At 46.7% G+C, this 23,168-nt stretch overlaps 1 protein-coding gene across 2 annotated transcripts in view; it reads left to right on the forward strand.

Moving 5' to 3' along the window:
* Positions 1-23,168, forward strand: part of ABCA3 (ATP binding cassette subfamily A member 3) — a 46,897-nt gene that overhangs the window by 3,090 nt on the left and 20,639 nt on the right. The window contains exons 2-15 of one of the 2 annotated variants that reach the window (XM_087815706.1): positions 4,528-4,715; positions 5,881-5,960; positions 6,144-6,408; positions 7,778-7,905; positions 8,634-8,799; positions 11,470-11,729; positions 13,474-13,590; positions 13,874-13,994; positions 16,723-16,896; positions 19,382-19,563; positions 21,385-21,528; positions 22,047-22,176; positions 22,352-22,506; positions 22,787-22,942. In XM_087815706.1, coding sequence (XP_087671832.1) covers positions 5,907-5,960; positions 6,144-6,408; positions 7,778-7,905; positions 8,634-8,799; positions 11,470-11,729; positions 13,474-13,590; positions 13,874-13,994; positions 16,723-16,896; positions 19,382-19,563; positions 21,385-21,528; positions 22,047-22,176; positions 22,352-22,506; positions 22,787-22,942 — 2,052 coding nt within the window. In that variant the 5' untranslated portion in view covers positions 4,528-4,715; positions 5,881-5,906. Of the gene's footprint in view, positions 1-4,527; positions 4,716-4,923; positions 5,961-6,143; positions 6,409-7,777; positions 7,906-8,633; positions 8,800-11,469; positions 11,730-13,473; positions 13,591-13,873; positions 13,995-16,722; positions 16,897-19,381; positions 19,564-21,384; positions 21,529-22,046; positions 22,177-22,351; positions 22,507-22,786; positions 22,943-23,168 lie in introns of those variants that run through there. The other variant, XM_087815707.1, reaches the window with a different exon arrangement.

Raw genomic sequence — 23,168 nt, forward strand, 5'->3', positions numbered from 1 at the left:
TTTCAGTTCCTGCTTCTTGTGGTGTTCACAGGTAAACATAACACACCTCACGGAGACACAGAGACTGTGCTATGAGTCCAGTATATGTTTTTCAGTCCCACTTACCGATCATGCAAGGGCTCTTGAATTTGGGCTGATAAATGTTCATGGGCTATCTGTCAGGGAAGCTGGAAATCTGGTTCCCAAAGCTTTTGGTGTGCAGGTGTAGGTGTTTGTGAAATGGTGCTCTTGGAGCATCGTTGTCAACACAATCACAACATCTTCAAACATCCATTTTCCATAAAAGCTCTGTTCTTGGCACAGATTATTTATTTTGAAAGGACGTAACTCTCATGCATTGTCACCTTTCCCTTGAAGGGACTGATTTGAGTATGTTGGCTTGAAAGAAATAAGCCAGGTGATACACTGCTGCCCTTGAAGAAGGTCTCCAGATTTGGAACTTTTTGTGAAAGAAAATGTAAATTTCCTCCTTACATTCTAAATCACAAGATAACCAGTGAACCTCTGTCTCATAAAAGATCTTCACAGGTATTCCTGAGTCACTACAAAATATGGTAGTACTTTGGCTATTTAAGAGTCTGGTTTTTGTTTTTAATTGACTACAACCGTGATACCTTGAAGCATGTAAACTCCAACATGTCTGAGAGGCTTAAAGTAAACTAGTGGTCAAGGGCCAGCCATCATCCCCGTGTCACAGAATCTCTCCTCTATCAGGGTGCCCGTGGCTGCTGACACACAGGCCAACAAGGGTCCCCCCAGGTATTAAATATTAGAAAAGCCACTTTTTCTCATTTTTAAAGAAAAATACTTATAAGTAAAATTTCTCACCATTCCATTACTTAAGCAGATCATCTTGCTCTCCCCACTTGGAGACCAATAGTGGGGTTCACTGGCAGGGACCATACTCTATAAATGTGCCTGCTAGTTTCAGCCTATTTTTGACAGTGTTTATTGATATTTGGACATTTCATCTGTAGAATCCATTGAATTAGACATTTTCACATATTTACTGTGTACCCCATCCCCAGAAAAAAAATCATGTACTAGGTAAAAGATTAAGCAAAACAAAACACCCTTGAGCAGCATTACTGCACATTTAGACACCCTCTCCCTCCATGCCCCACCCCAGCTCCCTTCTTGACGTAGCATCCAAGCCCTCATTGGTTTCCCCTTCTAGCTTATTCCCTGCTGTTCTGTCCCCACCACTCCGAACTTCTTGCTGTCTCCCCCACACACGCTTTCATTTCTCTGTGATCTAGTAATGCCCTCCCTTTCCAACTAATAAGAAACTTGAAACCAGTCTCCCATGCAGCCTCCTCCTGAGAGCCTTCCCAGAGGAAGTTCTCTTACACACACACACACACACACACACACACACACACACACACACCCCAAATTCGGTCTCCAGAATCTCATGATGCTTTTATTTGGCTTCAGTTTTAGCAATTACAATACATGCAAACATTCAGACTGTGAACTCCTGGGATTTTCATTCCCAAATCCTTAGTACCTGGTACAAGTGCCCATCGCACAGTGGGCACTTGGCAAATGTTTGTTGGATTAATAAATGCTTTTTTGTCTTGTGTATCCTAAAAGGCCACAAGTTCTACCAGCAAACGTTAATTAAGTACCTGTCATGCCTTCTTCAGTGTATACACACAGACCTTTAATACTGCTGACTGTTACTGACTCCCGTGTTAATAAGGAAGCGCTTTCCTAGCTGAGATGGATCCTTACCTACCTTGGTCCTCAGGAAAAGGGCCGAGTCCTGGCCAGCACCACCAGCCAGGCCATTTCTCTCTTCCACACCTGTGGTAAAGAGGGCAGAACCATGGTTGTCTGTTCTCTGCCTGACATCAGGAGGTATGCCTGTGGCTTTATTGAGAACCCTCCTTCCCACCCATTCCTCCCTCCAGACCTTTGCAGACTTAGGCTTCCATGGAAGCAGATGTACTGAGCCTGGGACATGACAGGCACATGTGACATAACAGGGTATGTGCCTTGTCCACTTCTGCTTGCTGGTCTTGAGGCTCACTCAGCAGTGACCTCTCTTGAAGCCTTAACACCATTCTATTCCATATATGCAGAAATAAAACTTTTTTGCATGGGCATATAGAAATTGGGAGACATATTTAAGCCCCTAATGAGAAAAAAACCCCACAAATTTATAAAGTGGAAGTGTCTGGACTCCTCAATATACACTAAAGAGTGGGGACGCACAAGGGGCCCCTGAACAACTGTGGGTGCGCATGAACTGGCACAACCCATAGCTCTTTAACAAAAGCTACTGGAAAAACCATTTTTAGAGGAATTCTATGTGCCATCAAGAGACTTCTCAGAAATTAGCAGCCCACGGTATGCACTCACTCTGGACCGGTTCAATTGCTCACCTAACAAGCAAATATTGAAATACTCAACAGCTTGTGTAATGTTTAATATCTTAACAGTAAGCAAACAAGCCTTTTAGTAGGGAAAAAAAAAAGCTTTCCCTTCCCTTCCTGGCTCTGTCCCTGGAGGATTTAAGTGAGTCTCTGCAGGGAAAGTTTTCAGACATGCTCTTGTGGGGCGGAGGTGGCGGCTTTGCAAGTGGCCAAGTGTTTGCCTTAGAGTAGAACCTGCCTGGGCTGGTTCTGGATCAAGGCCATTTCCACTTCTGGGGACTTTCTGTGCCACCAGGGTCAAGTGTTTTAAGGAACTGTAGCTTCCCTTCCTCGTGTACATTTGCTTTTGTAACCAGAAAGCTTTCTTGGTTTTGTAATTCCGGGAATCTCCTCCTTTAAATTCTTTTTTACTCAAACAGAACAGAAGCAAGTATAGCATTTCATGAGACTTTGGATAAAGCCTGGCATGTGCAAAGCACAAGCTGAGTGCTATGGGGAGATGGAAATACATAAAATACTTACTAAAGTGGTGGGGCTCAAGGGGCATTTTTAAATTTTTTTTCTACTATTATGTTCTAGAGGCAGTATATATGCAAATTTTATAAAGATGTTTACTGCTTTTAGTATACATAGCGATGTAGTAGTATAGTGGTTACAAACACAGCCAGGGAGGTTCAGATCCTGGCTCTGTGGCTTTCTTGCTGTGTGATCCTAGGCCAGGCTTTTCCTCCTGGTTTCTTTGTCTATAAAGGGATAATGATACAAGAAGCCAGAGCTGGGTTAGGAGGCTGTGTAAACACAGAAGTATATACTATAAAAGCTTCTTATCTTTTAATGTAGCAGGAGAGAACAAAGAGCCACCCCTGCAGTCTGGTCTCTGTTTTCCTAAATCCGTATTTCTTTGTTATTGGATCTGTTCTGTTTTAAGTAACATACTTGCGATCTGTTTTGCTCTTTGATTTTCTAAGTTGGTGAGGGATGTTTTATGTTTATTTTTCAAATTATTCTCTAGCGCCCTCCATTTGCCCAAAGGTGGCAGAGAGTCATGCCAGGGAACCCTAGGCCCCTCCTGATGTCCCAAGAGGCGTCAGTGCTCCTGATCTCCAAGGTCACCCTGCCAGCCCCACCCCAGAGCCCTCTGTGCAGGGCTGCCTCCTTTCTGCCAGTCCTCCCGTAGCCCCGGAGGAAACCTGCAGCCAGGAGCCTCTCCCAGGACTCAGGTCAGTTTCCAGATACTGCTGTACAGCCTCGTAGGAAGGTGGAGGGTCTGTCTTTCTGCCCCCCCCACCACCACCCTACTTCCTTCCAGACCTAGAGAGATAGGGTTAAGCTTGATGTGTCCTTCCTTGGACAGACCAGAAGACTTCTGTGAACTGTGACCTTTTTTAACATTCCCCTCTTGAGACAGAGGAAGAAAGATCTTCCTCTATCTTGGCCAGGACAGATGACCCTGGGATGACTGGCCCCTCTTAGTCTAACCCGCTTGTAGAAACCTTTCATAAAACACAGGCCTCCATGGATATCATTAAATCACTGCTCTCCTATTACCTGTCTACAATCAATTTTTAAGACAGTATTCCACCTTGTTAATTTTAAAAGAATTGGCATAATTTATTACTTTGCAGCTTAATAGCACTTTATACTATTTTAGCTTTAATTTTTTCACATTTTAACCATGTGGTTAACTGAAAGCCATATTTTAAATTAATAAGTAACTTCTTACAGTTGTGTTGTCTCCACATACACAAATATTTATTGACTACATTTTAAAGCATAAATTTTGAGTAACTATTATTAGACAGATATGGACACATCTTTCCTTAAAAGAAAAAAAAGCATGAGCTTACTTTGAAAAAAGGGCTTTAATGGAAATTATTTTCAACTGACTGGAGCGAAAAGTGAAACTAGCCATTTTAAAAAAACAAGCTCTCACTCCACGCACACTGGGTTTCAAAGCAGGTCCTTCGGGTAGTACTGTTAGCTTGTGTTCTCTAATGAATGATTGACTAGCCGTTTGTCTGTCTTCCGTGTGATTGTAACGTGCTTAATGGATGGTGTTGGGTTAATATGAGCCTGATCGTGGAGCCAATTCATTGAACTCAGAACTCTTCCCCAGTGAGTCATGGAGGTTTCTTCCCACTTAAAGGACTGTGAGCTGTGAAGGGTTCCTCTCGCTCAACCTGCATCCTCGGTGTGTGGACAGTGACCAGGAGCTTCCTGGGGCCTCCCCTCCTCTACCAATCTTGCTGCCCACCTTAGGTCTGAGCAGCCTAGTCCACACTTCAGCCTCCATGCCCGCAGCTTCCAGAACGTGACTACCTCCTTCTCTAGCAGGTAAGCGTCTGATGACCTCTGGGCTCAGTGTCTCTGCTTCTCACACCTGAAATCTAGTCAAATGGATTTCCCTAAATTGAGAGAGGCCTTTCTTTTATATATATATTTGTGTGTGTGTGTGCGGGTATATGTGTATATATGTATGTGTGTATATATATATATATATATATTTGTATTTATTGATTGATTTTTAGAGAGACAAAGAGAGGGGGAGAGAAAGAGAGAGAAACATCAATTTGTTGTTTCACTTATTTATACATTCATTGGTTGATTCTTGTATGTGCCCTGACCAGGGATCGAACCCACAACCTTGGTGTATCAGGACCATGCTCTAATCAACTGAGCTACCCGGCCAGGGCTGAGAGAGGCCTTTCTAAACCTCCACTCTTGTTTCTGCTATGTCTTATGCTTGATAATCTCTCAGCAGACTTTCCCAGTTTATGTACCAGATTTAAATATAACATTCATGGTGACAAGATTTTCTTTGGAGGAAAATGACCACTCTTGAGGGAGGCTCACATACCAATGCCCAGCTAAAGCAGGAGATACTGATCCTTAGGATTCATGGTGGGAAGCTACATTCCATCATCCCACCCACATGTCTGCCTTCCTGTGTTCCTGATCCTCGGTCAACAAAGCCAGTGAGGGCCCCCATCCCAGGCCTCTCCTCTCCCTCCCTCCACAGCCCTCTCCAAGCTTAGAAATCGCCCCCCAAAGCAAGCACACTAAGCTGAGTTTCCTTTTACCGGCTCTGTGTTGGGTGAGAGTAAAGCCAGTCATGGAGAGGAATTCCATCAGCCTGAATATTTTGCTAAGAAATAGCACATTCAGATGAACTACAGAGAACATCTGAATAGCTTTTATCAAATGATAAATGCCACTCTAACAGTTACATTGCATATAAAAGCCTGTTGTTGATCTTAAGTTTCAGGAAGAAGGAAGGTCAGTTTCCTAAAACAGTGTGCTTTTTTAAACATAAGGAATAGAACTATTGTTTCTCTCTCATGTGTGCTATTTTGAGTTAAGATGATACAAAAAAAAGTGAGAAACATGGAGAGGTTATGTATCGCAGGATTCAATCTTCCCCACTTTCCCCTGTGCTCCCCCAAACACAAAACCTATTTTCGTGGCACACCCTAACTTTTTGTCTTTGGTCTGTAACTAGTGCTGAGGGTCCCTGCAGGTGAGAGGATGGCAGCACTCAGGCAGCTGTCACTCCTGCTCTGGAAGAACTACACTTTGCAGGTATGTCTCACTCTTGGGGACATGGCAGAAAGAAGTGCATGCCCACTATGTGGGTTCCTTGCGAGGCAGGGGCTCAGGGCGTGAGTGAAGTTTGGAGGAGGGGGTCTCCCCAGGGGAGGGGACTCTGTGAGCCCACTCCTGTGCCTCTCGATCCATTAGCATGTGATTTCATTCCTCTTCCAGAAGCGGAAGGTCCTGGTGACGGCCTTGGAACTCCTCCTACCATTGCTGTTTTCTGGGATTCTGATTTGGCTTCGCTTGAAGATCCAGTCAGAGAACGTGCCCAAGGCCACCATATACCCCAGCCAGTCAATCCAAGAGCTGCCCCTGTTCTTCAGCTTCCCTCCTCCAGGAGATACCTGGGAGCTTGTCTACATCCCGTCCCAGAGCGACGCCGTGAAGACCATCACAGAGACAGCCAAAAGGGCATTGGTGATCAACATGAGAGGTGAGATGTCCTGTGGGATCCTTCCCTCTGTGGGGTTCAAGGCCATTCTCCAGACGTAGCATCTCCTTTGTTGGCCGTGTAGCCAGGGCGAATCCCCCAACTCTGTGTTAGGTCTTTTTTTTAAATTGATTTAAAAAAAATTTTCTTTTTTTAGAGAGAGAGAGAAGCATCACTTGTTATTCCACTTATTTACACATTCTTTGGTTGATTCTTATATGTGCCCTGACCAGGGATCAAACCCACAACCTTGGCATATTGAGATGACATTCTAACCAACTGAGCTCTCCAGCCAGGACTTGTGTCATGTCTTATTATAAAGTAGGCACCAGAGTTGTGAGGGCCAAATGAAGTGACATGTGACAGCTTGAGCAGCACCTGATTACCCACAGGGAAAATAGGTGGCCACGTACCCAAAGAAAGCTCTTTAATTACAGGGGCAAGATGCAGTTCGAGAGCACGTGCCAAGGACCTTTTCAGGGATGTGGTTTTGGGAGAACAGCTCAAAAAAAGAGTCACTAGGCTGGGTGGCTCAGTTGGTTGGAGCATCGTCTCGTACACCAAAGGGTTGCGGATTTGATTCCCAGTCAGGGCACATACCTAGGTTGTGGGTTTGATCACAGGTTGGGACGTGTATGGGAGGCAGCCAAATGATGTTTCTTTCTCTCCCCTCTCTCTCCCTCTCCCTCCCTCCCTGCCTCTCTCTCTGAGATCAATAAAAGCATATCCTCAGGTAAAGAATTTTTTTAAAATGTGTCATGAGGAAGCTTGTAGAGGGACACTGCTGGTAAATATATGCTAGTCACCTTTTCCAGCTCTTTGCTTGCAGGATAAAAAGTCTTATCCCTTTTTTCCCCCCCTCTTAATTTTGGTATATACCTCCTGTGGCTTGTTAAATTCAGCATAGCAAACACTTAGGAGCAGATCCGTGGTCCCTCACTGCGTGATTACAGTAAAACCCTTTATGTGAAATGGCATCTGGGTGATAGAGAATCATTTAACAAGCTATATGTTAGTGTCTACTCACATTTTTAAAGTACACCATCATGGCGATAAGAGGGCTATCCCTGGCATTGGAATCCAGTGCAGGGTGACCGCCCTCATGGAAGAGGGATATGGACTTGGCATTACTGCCAGCCCTGCCTCCAGTCTCACCAGAACCCAGGGCCGGCTGTGATTGCGAGGTTCTGCCCGTCTTCACAGCAGCCTACCTCTCTGCCAAAAACAAAAGCCTTCTGAGGTCTTAGGAAAGGTTTACACAACCCTAGAGAAACTTGTAAGTTTTCGGTCTTTTATCTGCAAATGACCAAACCGTCCAGATTTTTCAAGTGGTGCAGAAGATTGGGCAACTCAGCTTCAATGCTCTTCACAGTTCGCGGCTTTCCCTCGGAGAAGAGCTTCGAGGACTACATCAAGTATGACAACCGCTCCTCCAACGTGCTGGCCGCCGTGGTGTTCGAGCACACCTTCAACCACAGCAAGGACCCCCTGCCCCTGGCGGTGAGGACTCAGCCCCACAAAGCCGAGTCCTTCCCCCACTACCCCACCCCAAACTAATTCAGCCTAAAAAAGTGCTTTGCCGGCCTAGGAGGAAATATCTGACTTTCCCCTTGGGGCCAGTATTGCCATCTTGGTCCCTACTTGAGGGAGCCCTGGGGATGTTTAGCCCATCAGGCCTGAGCAACTTAGAAACCTTACCTGCTTGAAGACAGCAGCCTATAAGCCATCACCGTAGGCCCGTTTATGTCCTCTCATTTCATAAAAGATGTTACTGGTCTCCAGGCTTCTTTGGATAAAGTCATATAGGATAAGAAAGTAGCAGATACTTGGGACTGAAATATGATGTGGCATTAGCATTTCTATTACGTATTTAAAACAAACCCCCAAAAAAGCTTTTTGCTTTTTTGGCATTAAGACTGGGAAACCATCAAATCCTTCTAGCATTATTTTGAAGGCCCTCCACTTGTGTAGAGTTCATGTGGGTAGATGGCAAAAGAGGGACCCAGGAACACCCCAGGTGCCCCTGTGGGGCTCCCTGTTCCCCCCCGGGGCAGGACCACTCACTTGGACATTCAGAGACCGCGTGGACATTGACGGAGGGCGGGCAGGGCACTGGGAGTGGTGAGTTCACAGAATAACAGAGTTCCCTAACCTCTCTCATTTGATAGAGAAGTTTGTTCCTCTCTCTGGATGCCTCAGAGCAGTTGGTTTTCTCTTTGTTTCCACAGGTGAAATACCACTTACGGTTCAGTTACACGCGAAGAAATTATATGTGGACCCAAACAGGCTCCTTTTTCCTGAAAGAGACAGAGGGATGGCACACCACTTCTCTTTTCCCACTTTTCCCAAACCCGGGACCGAGGGAACCTGCATCCCCCGATGGTGGAGAACCTGGTGAGAAGCACCTTTCGAGTCATGCTACCCCTACCCCAGGGTGGTGACTGGTGATAATCACATGGGGGAAAGCCACCTTGCATTTCTCTGCAGAAATACTTTTTAGGAATATTTGATCTTCTTTGTAAGAGAAGGAAGAGAACATCCTGGAAAACTGTCTTCTGTAAGACTAAAATAATCTTTGAAAATAGCAAAGGCTCTCATCCTGTTTCTCAGAAGACACTGCTCTTGAATGAAACATTTATATTTCAGTTTTTAGGGAGCTTCGGTTTGCATTGAATCTTTTGGGCTTGGTTTTATGTTTTCCTTCTCCTTGCCACCTTTGTATACAGTTTTATAGGCTCTTTAAAAAAACTCTGTGGTTGTTTAATTGGTCTGTGGTTTAATTGAGTCAGTGGAATATTTATAGAAGTTGAATCTTAGGTAGCTATATCCTGTCAGTGCTTTATCTGTCCCATGTGACTTTAGCAGGTAGTTGGCATGTTTGTCTCCTCTGAAGCATGGTCATATCTTGGAATATGCTGGATAGCCAAGAAGTAACAGGACTAGACATTGCCCTCAGCTGAGACCCAAGTGTAGGTTCCATAGCATTCAAAGTGTTGCAAAGAACACAGGATTCCAGAGGGTCTGCAGGAGGCAGAGCTTGTTAGAGGATTTGATGGAATGACCCAGGGATGTCCCTAAATGGAGAACCAGACAGGCAGGAGGGAGGTAGGAGGCAGAATGTGTGCAGCCAGGGTTTATGGATGGTCTGGTGTCAAGGCCTGTTCCAGGACAAGATTTTAAACCCAGAAGAGGAACTAAGAGGAACAAGGCAAGGTGAGGTGCAAGAGGCCCCAGAATGAGGTTCTGGACAGGTCACCAAACCTGGAGCTAAGGAAAAACCACATCAGTAGCAGGAGAGACTGGCTGCTGAGACCCAGGGGGCTGGGCTAGAGCTCCTGCTTGTCTGGACAAATCCCTAGGCTTAGAAGCAACAGAAAAAAGTTCTCAGGAAAAGACTGACAGATTTCAAGGACATGATATTGACATAAAAGCAGGGGACAAGGGAAAACATTTTCAGCAAGTGACAAAGGGTAAATATCTTTTGTTATATAAAGGATGTGTACAAAGCAGTTAGAAAAGCATGAAGACTCAGCAATGTCGTCCCCCAGCCCACCCCTAAAGGTCCATTCCTTAGACCCACTGATTCCCCTGATAAGAATTTAACCCTGGAATAGTCTAACAGAAGGAGAAAACCCATATGCACACATATGTTCACCATAGCTTTACTTGTGGTCACAAAAATTTCAGCAATGGGAAACGACTGATTACAGAGTGATGGCATCATCCCTCAGAGTGTTGAGCAGCACGCAAGTCGTGAAGATGAAGACCATGTAGTAACATGGCAAAGCCTCGTGAGAGAGCTGTATGTGAACAGGCAGGCAGGATATTTCATGGGGGAGTTGGTGTGATGTTATGAAAGACATTGGCTTTGAAGCCCATCTCGCCAGAGTCCCATCTCACCTTTGCCGTGCCACTGGTTGTGTGGCTCAACTGCCTGGGTCTCAACGATCCCTTCTGTTCAGTGGGGATATCATTAGCTCCCCTGCAGGTATGTTGTAAATATGTGAATCAAACCCCCACCCAACACAACAATGGGTGACCTTAATTGAGCACCTACTATTACCACAACCATAAAAAGACTTAAACCTAAGGGCAACAGAAGAAACACACAGTACCTGTGTGGAGGTATGGTTGGCATATTGCTTTTCTCTTTCCTAGAGGCTGGAACACAGGCAGTTCTGTGTTAGAGGACATCAGATTTCTAAATGTCACTGTATTTTATAAGTGAGGGTACCCACACCACCCAGACCTGCACCCCTTGTTCCTCCTCTGTTTCTTGGGCTCAGGCCTCAGAAGCTCAGGCTGCCTTTTTCTCTCCTGTGGCCGTGCCACTCCTTCCTTAGGCTCAGTCCCTCCCAAGCTTAGCTCTGGACTGGAGTACCATATCCCCAGTTTATCACTTCCTCCCACGCCCTTTTCACTTTAAGAATTTTATTACAAACCATTCTGGGGAGTCTAAAAGGGCCAGCACAGAGAAACCACAGGTACACAAAGGTCTTAAGGAGTGGTCTTTGGGCTGTGGTGCCTGCCTCCTTTTGAGATGGTAACTCAAGGGTAGAGCTCTCTAGTCAGCAGAATTATAGCCCTCCAAAGATGTCACATCATAGTCCTCATAACCTGTGAATATGTCAAGACACATGGCAAAGGGGAATTAAGGTGGCAGGTGGAATTAAAGTTGCTAATCAGCTAGCCTTAAGACAGCCAGATTATTGTCGGTTATCCCAGTGGGCCTTCGTAATCACTAGGTCCTTAAAAGTGGACAAGGAAGGCAGAAGAGAGGGTAAGAGAAAGATGTGATGGCAGCAGCAGGGTCAAAGAGATGCTGCCTGGATGGCTTTGAAGGGAGAAGGAGGGGCCACACGCCTGGGAATTCTGGAGGTCCCTACAAACTAGAAGAGTGAGGGAGACCTTAGGGCATTAGGCGATGTCACTCTGTGGCCCCATTCAACAGGGAGACCCTGGTATAGCTCAGTGCTCATGACTGAGGTGGGAGCACCCCATGCTGCAGCTCTTCCAACACATGTTGACCGCATGTGTTAGCATGTCCTGTGCTCCCACCCTCAGGGTACATCCGAGAAGGCTTCCTGGCTGTGCAGCACGCCGTGGACAGAGCCATCATGCGGTACCACACAAACGCCTCCACGCACCAGCTGTTTGAGAAGCTCACCGTGATCGCAAAGAGGTTCCCATACCCGCCTTTCATTTCGGACCCCTTCCTCGTGGCCATCCAGTACCAGCTCCCCCTGCTGCTCATGCTGAGTTTTATTTACACCTCACTCACCATCATCAGGGCTGTTGTGCAGGAAAAGGAGAGGAAACTGAAGGTAACCTGATTTGCATTTGGCCTTAAAACATTTGGCAAGTTGATTCTAGGCACAGTGCCACTGTGGGGTGGTTGTGTCCTGGGCCCTGTTGTTGGGCAGGCGCAGCTTGTGGGTGCTGGAGCCACAGAGCAGTTTGGAGTGAGGCAGGCGTCATTTTGGGGATTCTTTGAAACAAGTCCTGATATGCCCAGATTTTAAAAACCATAAGAAAGCACCATATTTTGTGTGCAGTATACTAAGAACTGAACGTGGCCCTGGCGCTGCTTTGTCCAACGCGGGAGCTACAGCTCTGGGGCTTTCAGCACTTGCGGTGTATCTGGTCTGAACTGAGTCATGCTGACAGTGTAAAATGTACACCAGATTTTTGAATACTTAGTATGAAAAAAAGAATGTAAACTGTTCCATTAGTACTTTCTATATTCACTATATGTCGAAAAAACAATATTTTAGACATACTGGGTTAAGTAAAATACATTGTTGAAATTAATTTTACTTGTTTCTTTTAACTTTTTCTTTGTGACTACTGTAAAATTCTAAATTACGTATGTGGCTCGCAGTCTGTTTCTGTTGAACAGAGCCACTCTAGAGATAAGAAGAAGCTGGAAAATCAACAGCCTGGCTTACAAGAGACAGTCAGTGCTGGTTCCCTCCTCCAGACTAGCGCTATCCAATGGGACATTCCATGATGATGGATGGATATGTCCAGTGTCTGTTGTCCAGTACTGTCACCACTGGGCACTTTTATTAATTTCAATTGAAATAGCCTCATGTGGCCACTGGCCACTCCGTTGAGCATCACAGCCTTATGTGTTCTGGGACTCTCTGGTCAGTTTGGTCAGTGGAATAACTGGGTTTCCTCACCACACCTCCTGACAGACTGACTGGGGGCCTCGAGGAAGGCCTGTCCCCAGCATCACTATGCTCTTGTCCTTCCTGTAGGGGCCCCTGCCCCTCACAACAATAGTCTGTACCCCTCATTTCAGAATAGTAGGAGGAGAGGCAGTGCCTCTGGCTTCTAAAGAATTCCCACAGCCACTGTTGATCCTGGAACAGCCCTGCAGCCACACTTTGCAGCAAGGGCATAAGTGTGGTTGGTACTAGACAGTGGAGGGGCCGGGCTCCACTCTCCTGACTCAAAACCCCAACACCAGCTGCCCCACCACACAGCTTCTTGGGGGTCAGTCAGGGGTACCCAGAGAAGACTGGGAAGCACAGGCCAGGAGTTTGGAATTGCTCCAAGGAATGAAGGACTGCTGAGGGAGTTCATTAGCTTAGTCAACACAGTGCATGCCCACCTCAGGCCCTGACCAAAGCACGAGGTTATGGGAAAGGGGGCTGTAATGGCTGAGTAGAGGGCAAGGGAGCACACTCGGGTGAAGGGAAAGATGGCTAGTAGTAGCTGGGAATCAGAGGGCAAAATTCCTCATGCCCCAAGGTCAAGGACTGACACACCAGTAGGACCCATGTCTTCTGCCTCTGGCCAGTGTGAGTGTCACTGCTCCTGCCCCTGGCCTGTGGTGCAGGTGTCCCATGTCCTCTTTTGGCCTATGTATGACACCGCACATCTGCAGTCACACTCACACACACAGAGGTTCTGAGGAAAGTCCATGTGAGGAAGGTCCGGGGCCTGGCATGGCAGTGGGAACGTGCCCAGGCAGGGGCGTCGGGCAGGTGGGGTGTCGGGGCGTGCGTGTCTGCGTATGCATTAGGGCTTGTGCTAGAGCGCGTGCCGCTGTTCCCCCAGGAGTACATGCGCATGATGGGGCTCAGCAGCTGGCTGCACTGGGCTGCGTGGTTCCTGCTCTTCTTCCTCCTCCTCCTCGTTGCCGTCTCCTTCATGACCCTGCTCTTCTGTGTCAAGGTAAACGGGGCTTCAAGATGGGGTCTGATGTCAAGAGCATGGCATTCAACTTGATGGGAGAGCCAGAGGCAGCCTTAGTACCAACCACAGAGCCCCCAAGATTCCACGTTTGCAGATTTTAGGGGAGCCGGCCTGGGCTCAGTAGAGAGGGGCAGTGGTTTCCCGGTCAGCGTAGCCCCTTCCCCGCCCCCCACCTGTTTCACTTGTGGCCAGAACGTTCACTGTCTCCACCCTCGCTGCTGTAACCTGTGCGTGCTGACCTCTGGGGTGGCGCATCACGCAGGTGAAGCAGGACGTGGCAGTGCTCGCACACAGCGACCCCTCCCTGGTGCTGGTCTTCCTGGTCTGCTTTGCCATCTCCTCCATCTCCTTCAGCTTCATGGTCAGCACCTTCTTCAGCAAAGGTGAGTCTTCCTGACCCCTGGGAACAGAGGACAGAGGGGTGATAAAGCCCCAGAAAACCTGGCAGTTTCATTTGGCATAAAAAGAAACCCAGAGAGTGAAGAGTTTTTGTACTCTGCACCTTCCTATGGACCCAATTTTCTGGGTGTTGAAGTACATCCCTGAATAATTATTTTATTTTATTTTTAATTATAATTGACATACAGTAAGTATATTAGTTTCAGATGTACAACACTTATGTACCTTACGAAGTGATCACCGCAATAAGTCTAGTAACTATCTGTCACCGTACATAATGTTTCCTATGCTGTATGTTATGTCCTCATGACTTAGTTTATAATGGGAAGTTTGTACTTCTTAATCGCATATGGTATTTGTCTTTCTCTGTCCAACTTCACATAATATAATACTCTCTAGGTTCATCCATGTTGTTGCAAATGGCAAGATTTCATTTTTTATGGCTGAGTAATATTCCAGAGTGTGTGTGTGTGTGTGTGTGTGTGTGTGTGTGTGTGTGTACCACATCTTTATCCATTCATTTATTGATGAACACTTAGGTTGCTTTCATATCTTTGCTATTGTAAGTAAGGCTGCAATGAACATAGGGGTGTATATATCCTTTTGAATAATTGTTTTTGTTTTTTTCAGATAAATACCTAGGAATGTAATTGCTGGGTCATGTGGTAGTTCTATTTTTAACTTTTTGAGGATTCTCCATACTGTTTTCCATGTTGGTTACACTAATTTACACTCTCACCAACAGTACATGGGGGTTTCCTTTTCTCTATATCCTCACCTACACATTTGTTGTCTTTTTGATGACAGCCATTCTGACAGATGTGAGGTGGGATCTCATTGTGGTTTTGATTTGCATTTCCCTGGAGATCAGTGATGTTGAGCATCTTTTCATGTGTCTGTTGGCCGTCTGTATGTCCTTTTTTGGAGAAATGTCTATTTAGGTCCTCTGTTTTATAATAAAATGTGTCAACATTTAGATCTGCATAACTCAAGAAGCAGTATTTTTCACCCAGCTGCTCAGCGGTTGAGCATCAACCTAGGATCCAGGAGGTCAGGTGTTCGATTCCCGGTCAGGGCACATGCCCTGGTTGTGGGCTACAGCAGATCAATGACTCTCTCATCATTGATGTTTCTATCTCTTTCTCTCCCTCTCCCTTCCTTTCTCTGAAATCAATGAAGATATATTTAAAAAAAAAAAAAAAGCAATACTTTTCAAATGACCAATGTTACAAAATCATACAAGAAGATTAATCCATTTAAAGTGCAAGTTAGACCAATGGATTTCAGTGTAACAGTATGAAAAGTTCACTGGTTAGTTTTATTGCACATGGCACCTAACCTTTAGGAAACTACCACCTGTTGAATGGTGTAGTGTCAAAAGAGAATAATCCACAGATATCTGAAAGGCTATAAATGCCTGCCCTTTTCTAACTACTTATCCATGTGAAGCTGATTTCTTCATTCACTTCACCCAAAAAATGTGACACAACTAAGTGAATGCAGAAGCAGTTGTGACAATTCGTCTGTAATCTAAGTGAAACATGCAGAGGCTTGCAAAAGTGTAACACAATGCACTTGTCTCACTAAATAATGGGAAATGGAGTTGTTTCTATAAAAATATTTATGTTAACTTATAATGGGTTTATTATTTTCTTAAAAATCTATAAATTTTCTTAGTATTAATTCCCAATGCAGTAAACACTGGTGTGTGTGTGTGTGTGTGTGTGTGTGTACAACATAAACAAAAGTTCTTTGATGTCCTTAGTAATTTTTAAGAGAGTAAAGGAGCCTTTTTTTTTTTTAATATGTCTTTATTGATTTCAGGGAAAGGAAGGGAGAGGGAGAGAGAGATAGAAACATCAATGATGAGAGAGTCATTGATCGGCTGCCTCCTGCAGGACCCCCACTGGGGACCAAGCCTGCAACCCGGGCATGACCAGGAATCGAACCGTGATCTCCTGGATCCTAGGTCGATGCTCAACTGCTGAGCCACGCCCACCCAGGGGAACTAAAGGAGTCTTAAGACCAAAGCATTTCAGGGCTGCCAGTATGGACTAAAGCCATGCTGTTTTCCCCACACCTCCATGACCCAGTCCCCACCTCTCTCAGGTCTTTCCCACCTATCACCTCGTCACAGCCTTCCCTGGCCACCTGGTCACAGTCACAGCCCCTGACCAGGGAACATCTTGTCCTCATTCTTTGCCTTGTTGCTCGTTTGTTGACTGTGTGCATCCCCACTGGATTATGAACTCAGGTGGGCTGAGGCTTTGTCTGTCTCGTTTGCGGCCGTCTCCCTGGTGCCTGGAGCAGGGCCTAGCACAGAACAGGCGCTCAGCGAATATCTGTGAGATGAAGGAGTGAGTGAAAAGGGGGAGACCAGGCAAGGAGCGAGGCTGGGGTGCGGGGCTCAGTGTTGGTCATGTCAGGTGCGCAGTGCCAAGGCACCTGGAGGTGAAGTCTGTAGGAGAGGGCCGGAAAACCAATGCGGCGGCCCAGGGTGAGGAGGACCCCTCCGCCCTGGGCGGGGTCACGTTCCCTAGGGCACAGGCACCCAGACTGGAGAATAGACTGCAGGCCGAGCTTCGAGTTCCCCAGCACCAGGACCTGTGTCCCAGAGAGGAGGTCCTGAGGCTCATGGGCTTCCTTCTGACACGTTTATGCAAATTCTCGCCCATGATTTTATTGCACTTACCTTTCTCTCGCCATCTGTAGCCAATATGGCAGCAGCGGTCGGGGGCTGCCTATACTTCTTTACATACATCCCCTACTTCTTCGTTGCTCCTCGATACAACTGGATGACTCTTAGCCAGAAGCTCTTCTCCTGTCTCCTGTCCAATGTCGCCATGGCAATGGGAGCCCAGCTCATTGGAAAATTTGAAGCAAAAGGTGAGTATTTTCCTTTTCACAATCTTCCCTTGCTGATTCAGTTATACCTAGAGAGAGTCTAAGCAGAGGCACCTCCAGCTCCAGTAATAGACACATCAGGACAGCTAAGCGAGTGATGCATTTGGAAGACAGGTCATTGGCATCCACCACTTGGCTGGTGTAGTCCAGGCTTTGAGTTCCCTCAAAGCTCTGCCTGGAACCAGCTATTACTGCAGGAAAACACTGGATGTGAGCATCTGCACCTGCCGACATGGGATTCTATTCAATTACCTCTGAGTTTCTGCCTGCATCAGGAGGCATTCAGAATTATTACATGCCAGGTCTCAAAATCCATGTTTGGGTTTTTAAATAATAGTTTATTTTCCAATTACAGATAATGTACAATATTATGTTAGTTTCAGGTGTACAACCCAGTGATTAGACATTTATGTAACTTATGAAGTGATCACCCCAGTAAATCTAGTACCCATCTAACACCCTGTATAGTTATTACAACACTATTGGCTATGCTGCACTTGACATCCCCTTGACTGTTCTGTAACTACCGATTTGTGCTTCTTAATCCTTTCACCTTTTCACCCAACTCCCAAATCCCCCTTCCATCTGGCAGCCGTCAAAATGTTCTCTGTATCTAAGAGTCTGTTTCTGTTCTGCTTGTTTAGCTTGTTTTTAGATTCCACATATGAGTGAAATCATATGGCGTTTGTCTTTCTCTGTCTGTCAAAGTCCATGGGTTTTGACCCACTCCTAGCCCTCTGTAAAGTGGTACAATTAGCATCGCTCCCCTTCCTGGTCCCCTGAAACCTGCAATGATTGGCAATGAGGTTGAGGAGACCCAAGAGAAAAACAAGGGACAGACCAGAACACTGTTTTCTTTTTTTAAAATGTTTTTATTGATTTTAGAGAGAGAGGAAGGGAGAGGGATAGAGAGAGAGACACACTGATTGGCTGCCTCCTGCACACCCCCTTACTGGGGATGGATCCCACAACCTGGGCATGTGCCCTGACTGGGAATTGAACCTGTGACCTCTTGATTCCTGGGTCAACATTCAGCCAACTGAGCCACACCAGCCAGGCTCTTTTCTTGATTTTTATGAAATTTACTGATTTTTAAAATATATGGATGAAATAAAACACTTCTTTGGGCTGACTTTGGCCTTGTGGGCTCCCACTTTGCAAACCTGCAGTAGCAGCTCGGATTTCAATTGATGGAGTCAGGCCTGCTCCTCTAAAGTGACTAAAGGGCACCTAGTGTAACCCTTTACCCATCACCTGCTGGGAAGTCTCTGGGGATGCAGAGCTCACCTCTTAGGAGGCCCCATTCATTTCCAGATCACTTAAATCCCTCGCACAGAAGGGCCTTGGAGAGGTGGATGGACTCAGGCTGGCCCACCTCTCTCGCTTACTCTGGTTCCAAGAGGAGGTTCGGGTACAGGTGAGTTTCTGCGAGGCTGGTGTTGTGCTGGCATCATGTCCCTGGAGCTTCTGCTTGTTGTTCTGGTTTCACTAGCAGGGAGTGAAATGCAATCTCCCTTCTACATGACTGACCTGTGTACAAATTAAGACCATCTGGGCCCTGCCCCATCCAGGTGTTCTCTTTTCAGGCTAAATGCTCTTGTTTTTTCCAACCATGCAGTTCCTAGTTGTTGTAGCCTCTGGTTAGAGGGAGGGGGGGATCTATGGAAGGAAGCAGGTGGATAGTAGCAGGAACCTTCAGTGTGGCTTTATCTTTACTCAGAATTGTTTTTCTTCAGTTGGCAATGTCTTCTAACACTTTTGTTTAACTATGTTTCCATGTTTTTAGTAGTGTGAAATACAATGTGGGCTTTTAATGCACAGTCTCTTTCAGAATTCAAATACTTAAAAAAAAGCCATTTACAGAGAAGAATCTAACTGTATGACACCTCTCATTTTTCAAAGTTCTGTACTAAATTTTTTTAATACAGACAAATTTATAGTTGTTTGAAAGTGAACATTGACCAAGTCCAGAGAGCAGCCATTTTCATCAGAGGTTCTTGAGCCAACAGAAGGTCATCTGGCTACACAGAATCCCCAAGCATCGTTTGGACTGTTCTGTTGCAAAACAGAGAAGACAGAACACTATGAGCACCACTAAAAGCTTTCTGTGTCTGAAGTATTTTTCCCTTTTTAAAAAGACATGAAATACACACTCTTCCAATATTGGCCTTACCCAATATCACATGTATGTATGTGTATGTGTGTGCATACATGTGTATGTATATGCATACTATATATACGGATATTTACGTATGTCATAAATCGACATGAGCCCATCTAGTCAGTTAATGAGCTTTTGCTGGTTCTGTAACACTGATTTTGTGACTTAACTCTTACCTTCAAGACTTGAAGAGAGTCATCAGATTTGTTATAAAAGCAGGAAGGAAGAAGCCATACTGACTTTGCTGTTGGCAGGGGGAAGGGGCTGCAGGTCTGTTTTAGGCCCATTTCCTGATGTATCTTCCAGGCACTGGTGTCCAGTGGCGAGACCTCCTGAGTCCTGTCAATGTGGACGATGACTTCTCCTTTGGGCAAGTGCTGGGTATGCTGCTGTTGGACTCTGTCCTCTACAGCCTGGTGACCTGGTACGTGGAGGCCATCCTCCCAGGGCAGTTTGGTGTGCCCCAGCCCTGGTACTTCTTCATCATGGTGAGTCCTGATGCCCCTGCTCCTCATGCTGGCCACCTGGGGGTGAGGGTTGCAGGTTTCCCCAGCACTTACTCGGGGCCCTCTCCAGTCCCTGACAGTCAGTGCCTAGCTGGGCCAGGATATAGGACCTACCCTGCGCTCAGTTGGTGAGTAGTATATCCTAAGGGCTCTGAGACTACCCCCACCTCCGGAGGTGATCCCTGCACTCCAGGGTCTGAGAGACAGAGCTGGAACTGGCCCACCACCCACAGCACCAGCACACCCTCACCCTCAGCCTCTCTTTCTTGTCACTTGTTGGGTTTTCTGTGCACAAAGTAATATAGCTTCTTGTAAAAATGATAGCATTTCTGGAATATACAGCACAGTCCCACTATCCAGAGATGAACACTGCTGACATTTTGCTGTGTAGTTCTTCCAATTTTTTTCTATACATAGACTTCCCACTAGCATACATGGATGTGTATATATCACGTATACATTTATTTTTAGAAAAAGGGATCATATTGTAAAAATGCTTCAAACTTGCTTTTTTTAACCTATGAGTACACCTTACATATCTTAAGTACATATATATATATATATATATATATATATATATATAGGTCTATTTATAAACATATTTTTAGATTTTTGTTTCTACATATTTATAAATTTTGTTTTATTTATAAATATATCCATATTTAAATATATGCATATTTATGAGTCAACTTCATTTTTTAATGACTGCATAGTATTTCATGGATGTCCCACCATGTATTTAACAAATTTCCTACTGATGGTTAGTTAGGTGTCACTTCAATGTTTATTCTTTGATTCAACAAGTATTTATCAAGTGTCCACTACATAATCGATCAAATCTAAAATGCCACTGATTCTTAGAGGCACTGTTACTTTATTACTAAGAAAGAAAATTACAGTTAGTATTTTAATACTGTGGCATTCCATGATTTCTGAGATACAGTCTGATTTCAAAGTCACTTAAAATGGTCAAAATGTGTGGCTTAAAACCTGTGGATTATGGTGTACCAGAACTACTCCAGGCACTGGAAATACCCTGGGGACATAGCTATGAGATAAATTCTCCCCTCAAAGGCTTACCTCTGCTGAGAGTTCTTCCAGGGCCCTGTTCTCACCTTACCTGTGGCCCTGCCCATGTCCCTGTTACCTATGCCTGCTGGCCTCCCTTGAGGGTGGGGCATATGTACAGTTTGTGATTATATTCTTGCCCCTTGCACAGCCTGTCCCTGTGATGGCCAGAAAGAGGGTGGAGGGCATTGTCCTCTAGACAGGGCAGGAGGTTGTCCTTGTCTAGACAAAGGGTAGAGAGTCATTCTCTAGACAGGGTGGGGTGAGGCTTCTTCATAGAATAGGGAGCCTGGCCCTTTGGCTTCTCCTGCCTAGTTCACGAGCTTCTGTGTAGGTGAGTAAGGGAGCAGTTGGGGGCATGGAGACACAGCCTCCTTCATTTTCTGCCCAGATATCACTCGACTGGAACATTTAATAACCTGTCTGTTTTAAATGCTATTGTTTGCTTTCCCTCCGTGTCACATCTGAGTTGATATGATAGGACAAGAAGCCTGTGAGTTGCCATCATGCCGTATGGCAGATTAGGAAGCTAGGAGTAGAGAGTGGGGGGCTATGCTGGATCCTGACCCAGCCCTGGGCTCTAAGCAGTGTCTCCTCTGCAGCAACTTATGAGAAGGAAGACTGAGGGCCAGCTTCTGGGTGTTTAGCATGTCAGTTAGTTGTTACTCTGTTTGTCATAAACACAATGACCTGATATGAATCAGCCATCTGAGACCCATCTGATTTCCAATCTAGCCCTCATATTGGTGCGGGCACCCAAGAACAGTTTCGGGGAAAGAGGAAGAAGACCATGACCCTGAGAAAGCCCTCAAGACAGAGTACTTTGAAGCTGAACCAGAGAACCTGGTAGCTGGGATCAAGATCAAGCACATATCCAAGGTGTCACACCCTGTGGGGACAGGCACGGAAGGGGGACTTCGGAGTCACAGGTGTTAAGAGCTGCTGCCTCGCCCATGGCTCTCTCCAAGCTGATGACTTTCTCTGGGCCTTGTTGCCTCCTGGATCCTTGGGGCTGCTCTCTGACCAGCTCTCCCAGGCACTGGCCACCACTCAGACTGTGTCCACAGGGCCCAATGTGGAGACTCCGGGTTGAGTCAGTAATGTGTGCCCCTGCTCAGACTTAACCTCTCAGCAGCTTTGCAGTGAACGCTTGCTGTGCTGGCTGCACAGTGAGGCCCTAGCCTCACAGGTGTTTGATGCCAGATGCCAGGGATATTGGGAACCTGTTGGGGGTCGGGGAGGCAGAGACCAGTGGGAGGCAGCATGGCCACCAGTCAGCACTCTGTCCGAAACTTCCCACCTCTGCCTGCTGACTGGGGACACTGGGAGTGGGAGGGACCCATGGAGTAAGTTCCTGAGGGCCCCTGAAGTCAGGGCCGCCTCTGCCCCTCCTGCAGGTGTTCAGAGTGGGAAACAAAGGCAAAGCAGCTGTCAGAGACCTGAACCTGAACCTGTATGAGGGGCAGATCACTGTCCTACTCGGCCACAATGGTGCAGGAAAGACCACCACCCTCTCAATGCTCACAGGTGAGGGGCCACATGGCCACCATGGCAGGAGCCGGGTGACCAGCAAACCCACTCACAGGCGGGTGCTCAGGTAAATCGAGGTAAAAGTGCATCACGTGACGAGGCCATTGCACCTCGTGCTGACTGGCAGGATGTTCAACTGAACCTAAGCCTTTGGTCTTCTCCTTGGCCTTAGGTCTTTTCCCCCCGACCAGCGGGCGGGCGTATATCAACGGGTATGAAATTTCACAAGACATGGTTCAAATCCGGAGGAGCCTGGGCCTTTGCCCACAGCACGACGTCCTGTTTGACAACCTGACAGTTGCAGAGCACCTGTATTTTTATGCTCAGGTGAGCCAGCAGGGCGTGGGCTTCAGAGGTTGTCCTTGTCCCGTTTGTTCCCTAGCCTGCATGCTTGGGTGCCCCAGGCAGCCAGCTGAGCCCTCAGCCTCCGGGCAAACCTAGACCTGCTCCAAGGAGCCTCCCATACACTTGGAGTAGGGGAGGCGGGAGGGAAGCCAGAACTTGGGTACCCGTACACAAAGGATGAGGCAATGCCAAGACTAAGTGGCTCCCTGGGTGGCCCCCGTCGGCAGCCCCTTCCAGATTTCTGTGCCCCCTGCTCTTTCAGCTGAAAGGCTCGTCCCGCCAGAAGTGCCCTGAAGAGGTCAAGCAGATGTTGCACATCCTGAGCCTGGAGGACAAGCGGGACTCCCGCAGCAGGTTCCTGAGCGGGGGGATGAAGCGCAAGCTGTCCATTGGCATCGCCCTCATAGCGGGCTCCAAGGTACAGGGCAGCGGGCCTGATCCCCCAAAGAGCACAGGTCAGGGCTCCCGTATGCAGTGGGCAAATACCTGTGGTAGCGGGCTCCCAAGGCATTGCCCTCTAGCTCCCACTCGGCCTGGGCTGGCTGCTGGCTCTGCAGCTGTGGCTCAGGAACCTTGGCCCTGGGCACCCTCGATGGGCAGTCTGGTGAGGGTGGTACTGCTGCATCTTTGTGGAACTTGAGCTG

This window comes from Miniopterus natalensis, chromosome 3 (genome assembly GCF_054644295.1).
Source record: "Miniopterus natalensis isolate mMinNat1 chromosome 3, mMinNat1.hap1, whole genome shotgun sequence".
NCBI lineage: Eukaryota > Metazoa > Chordata > Mammalia > Chiroptera > Miniopteridae > Miniopterus > Miniopterus natalensis.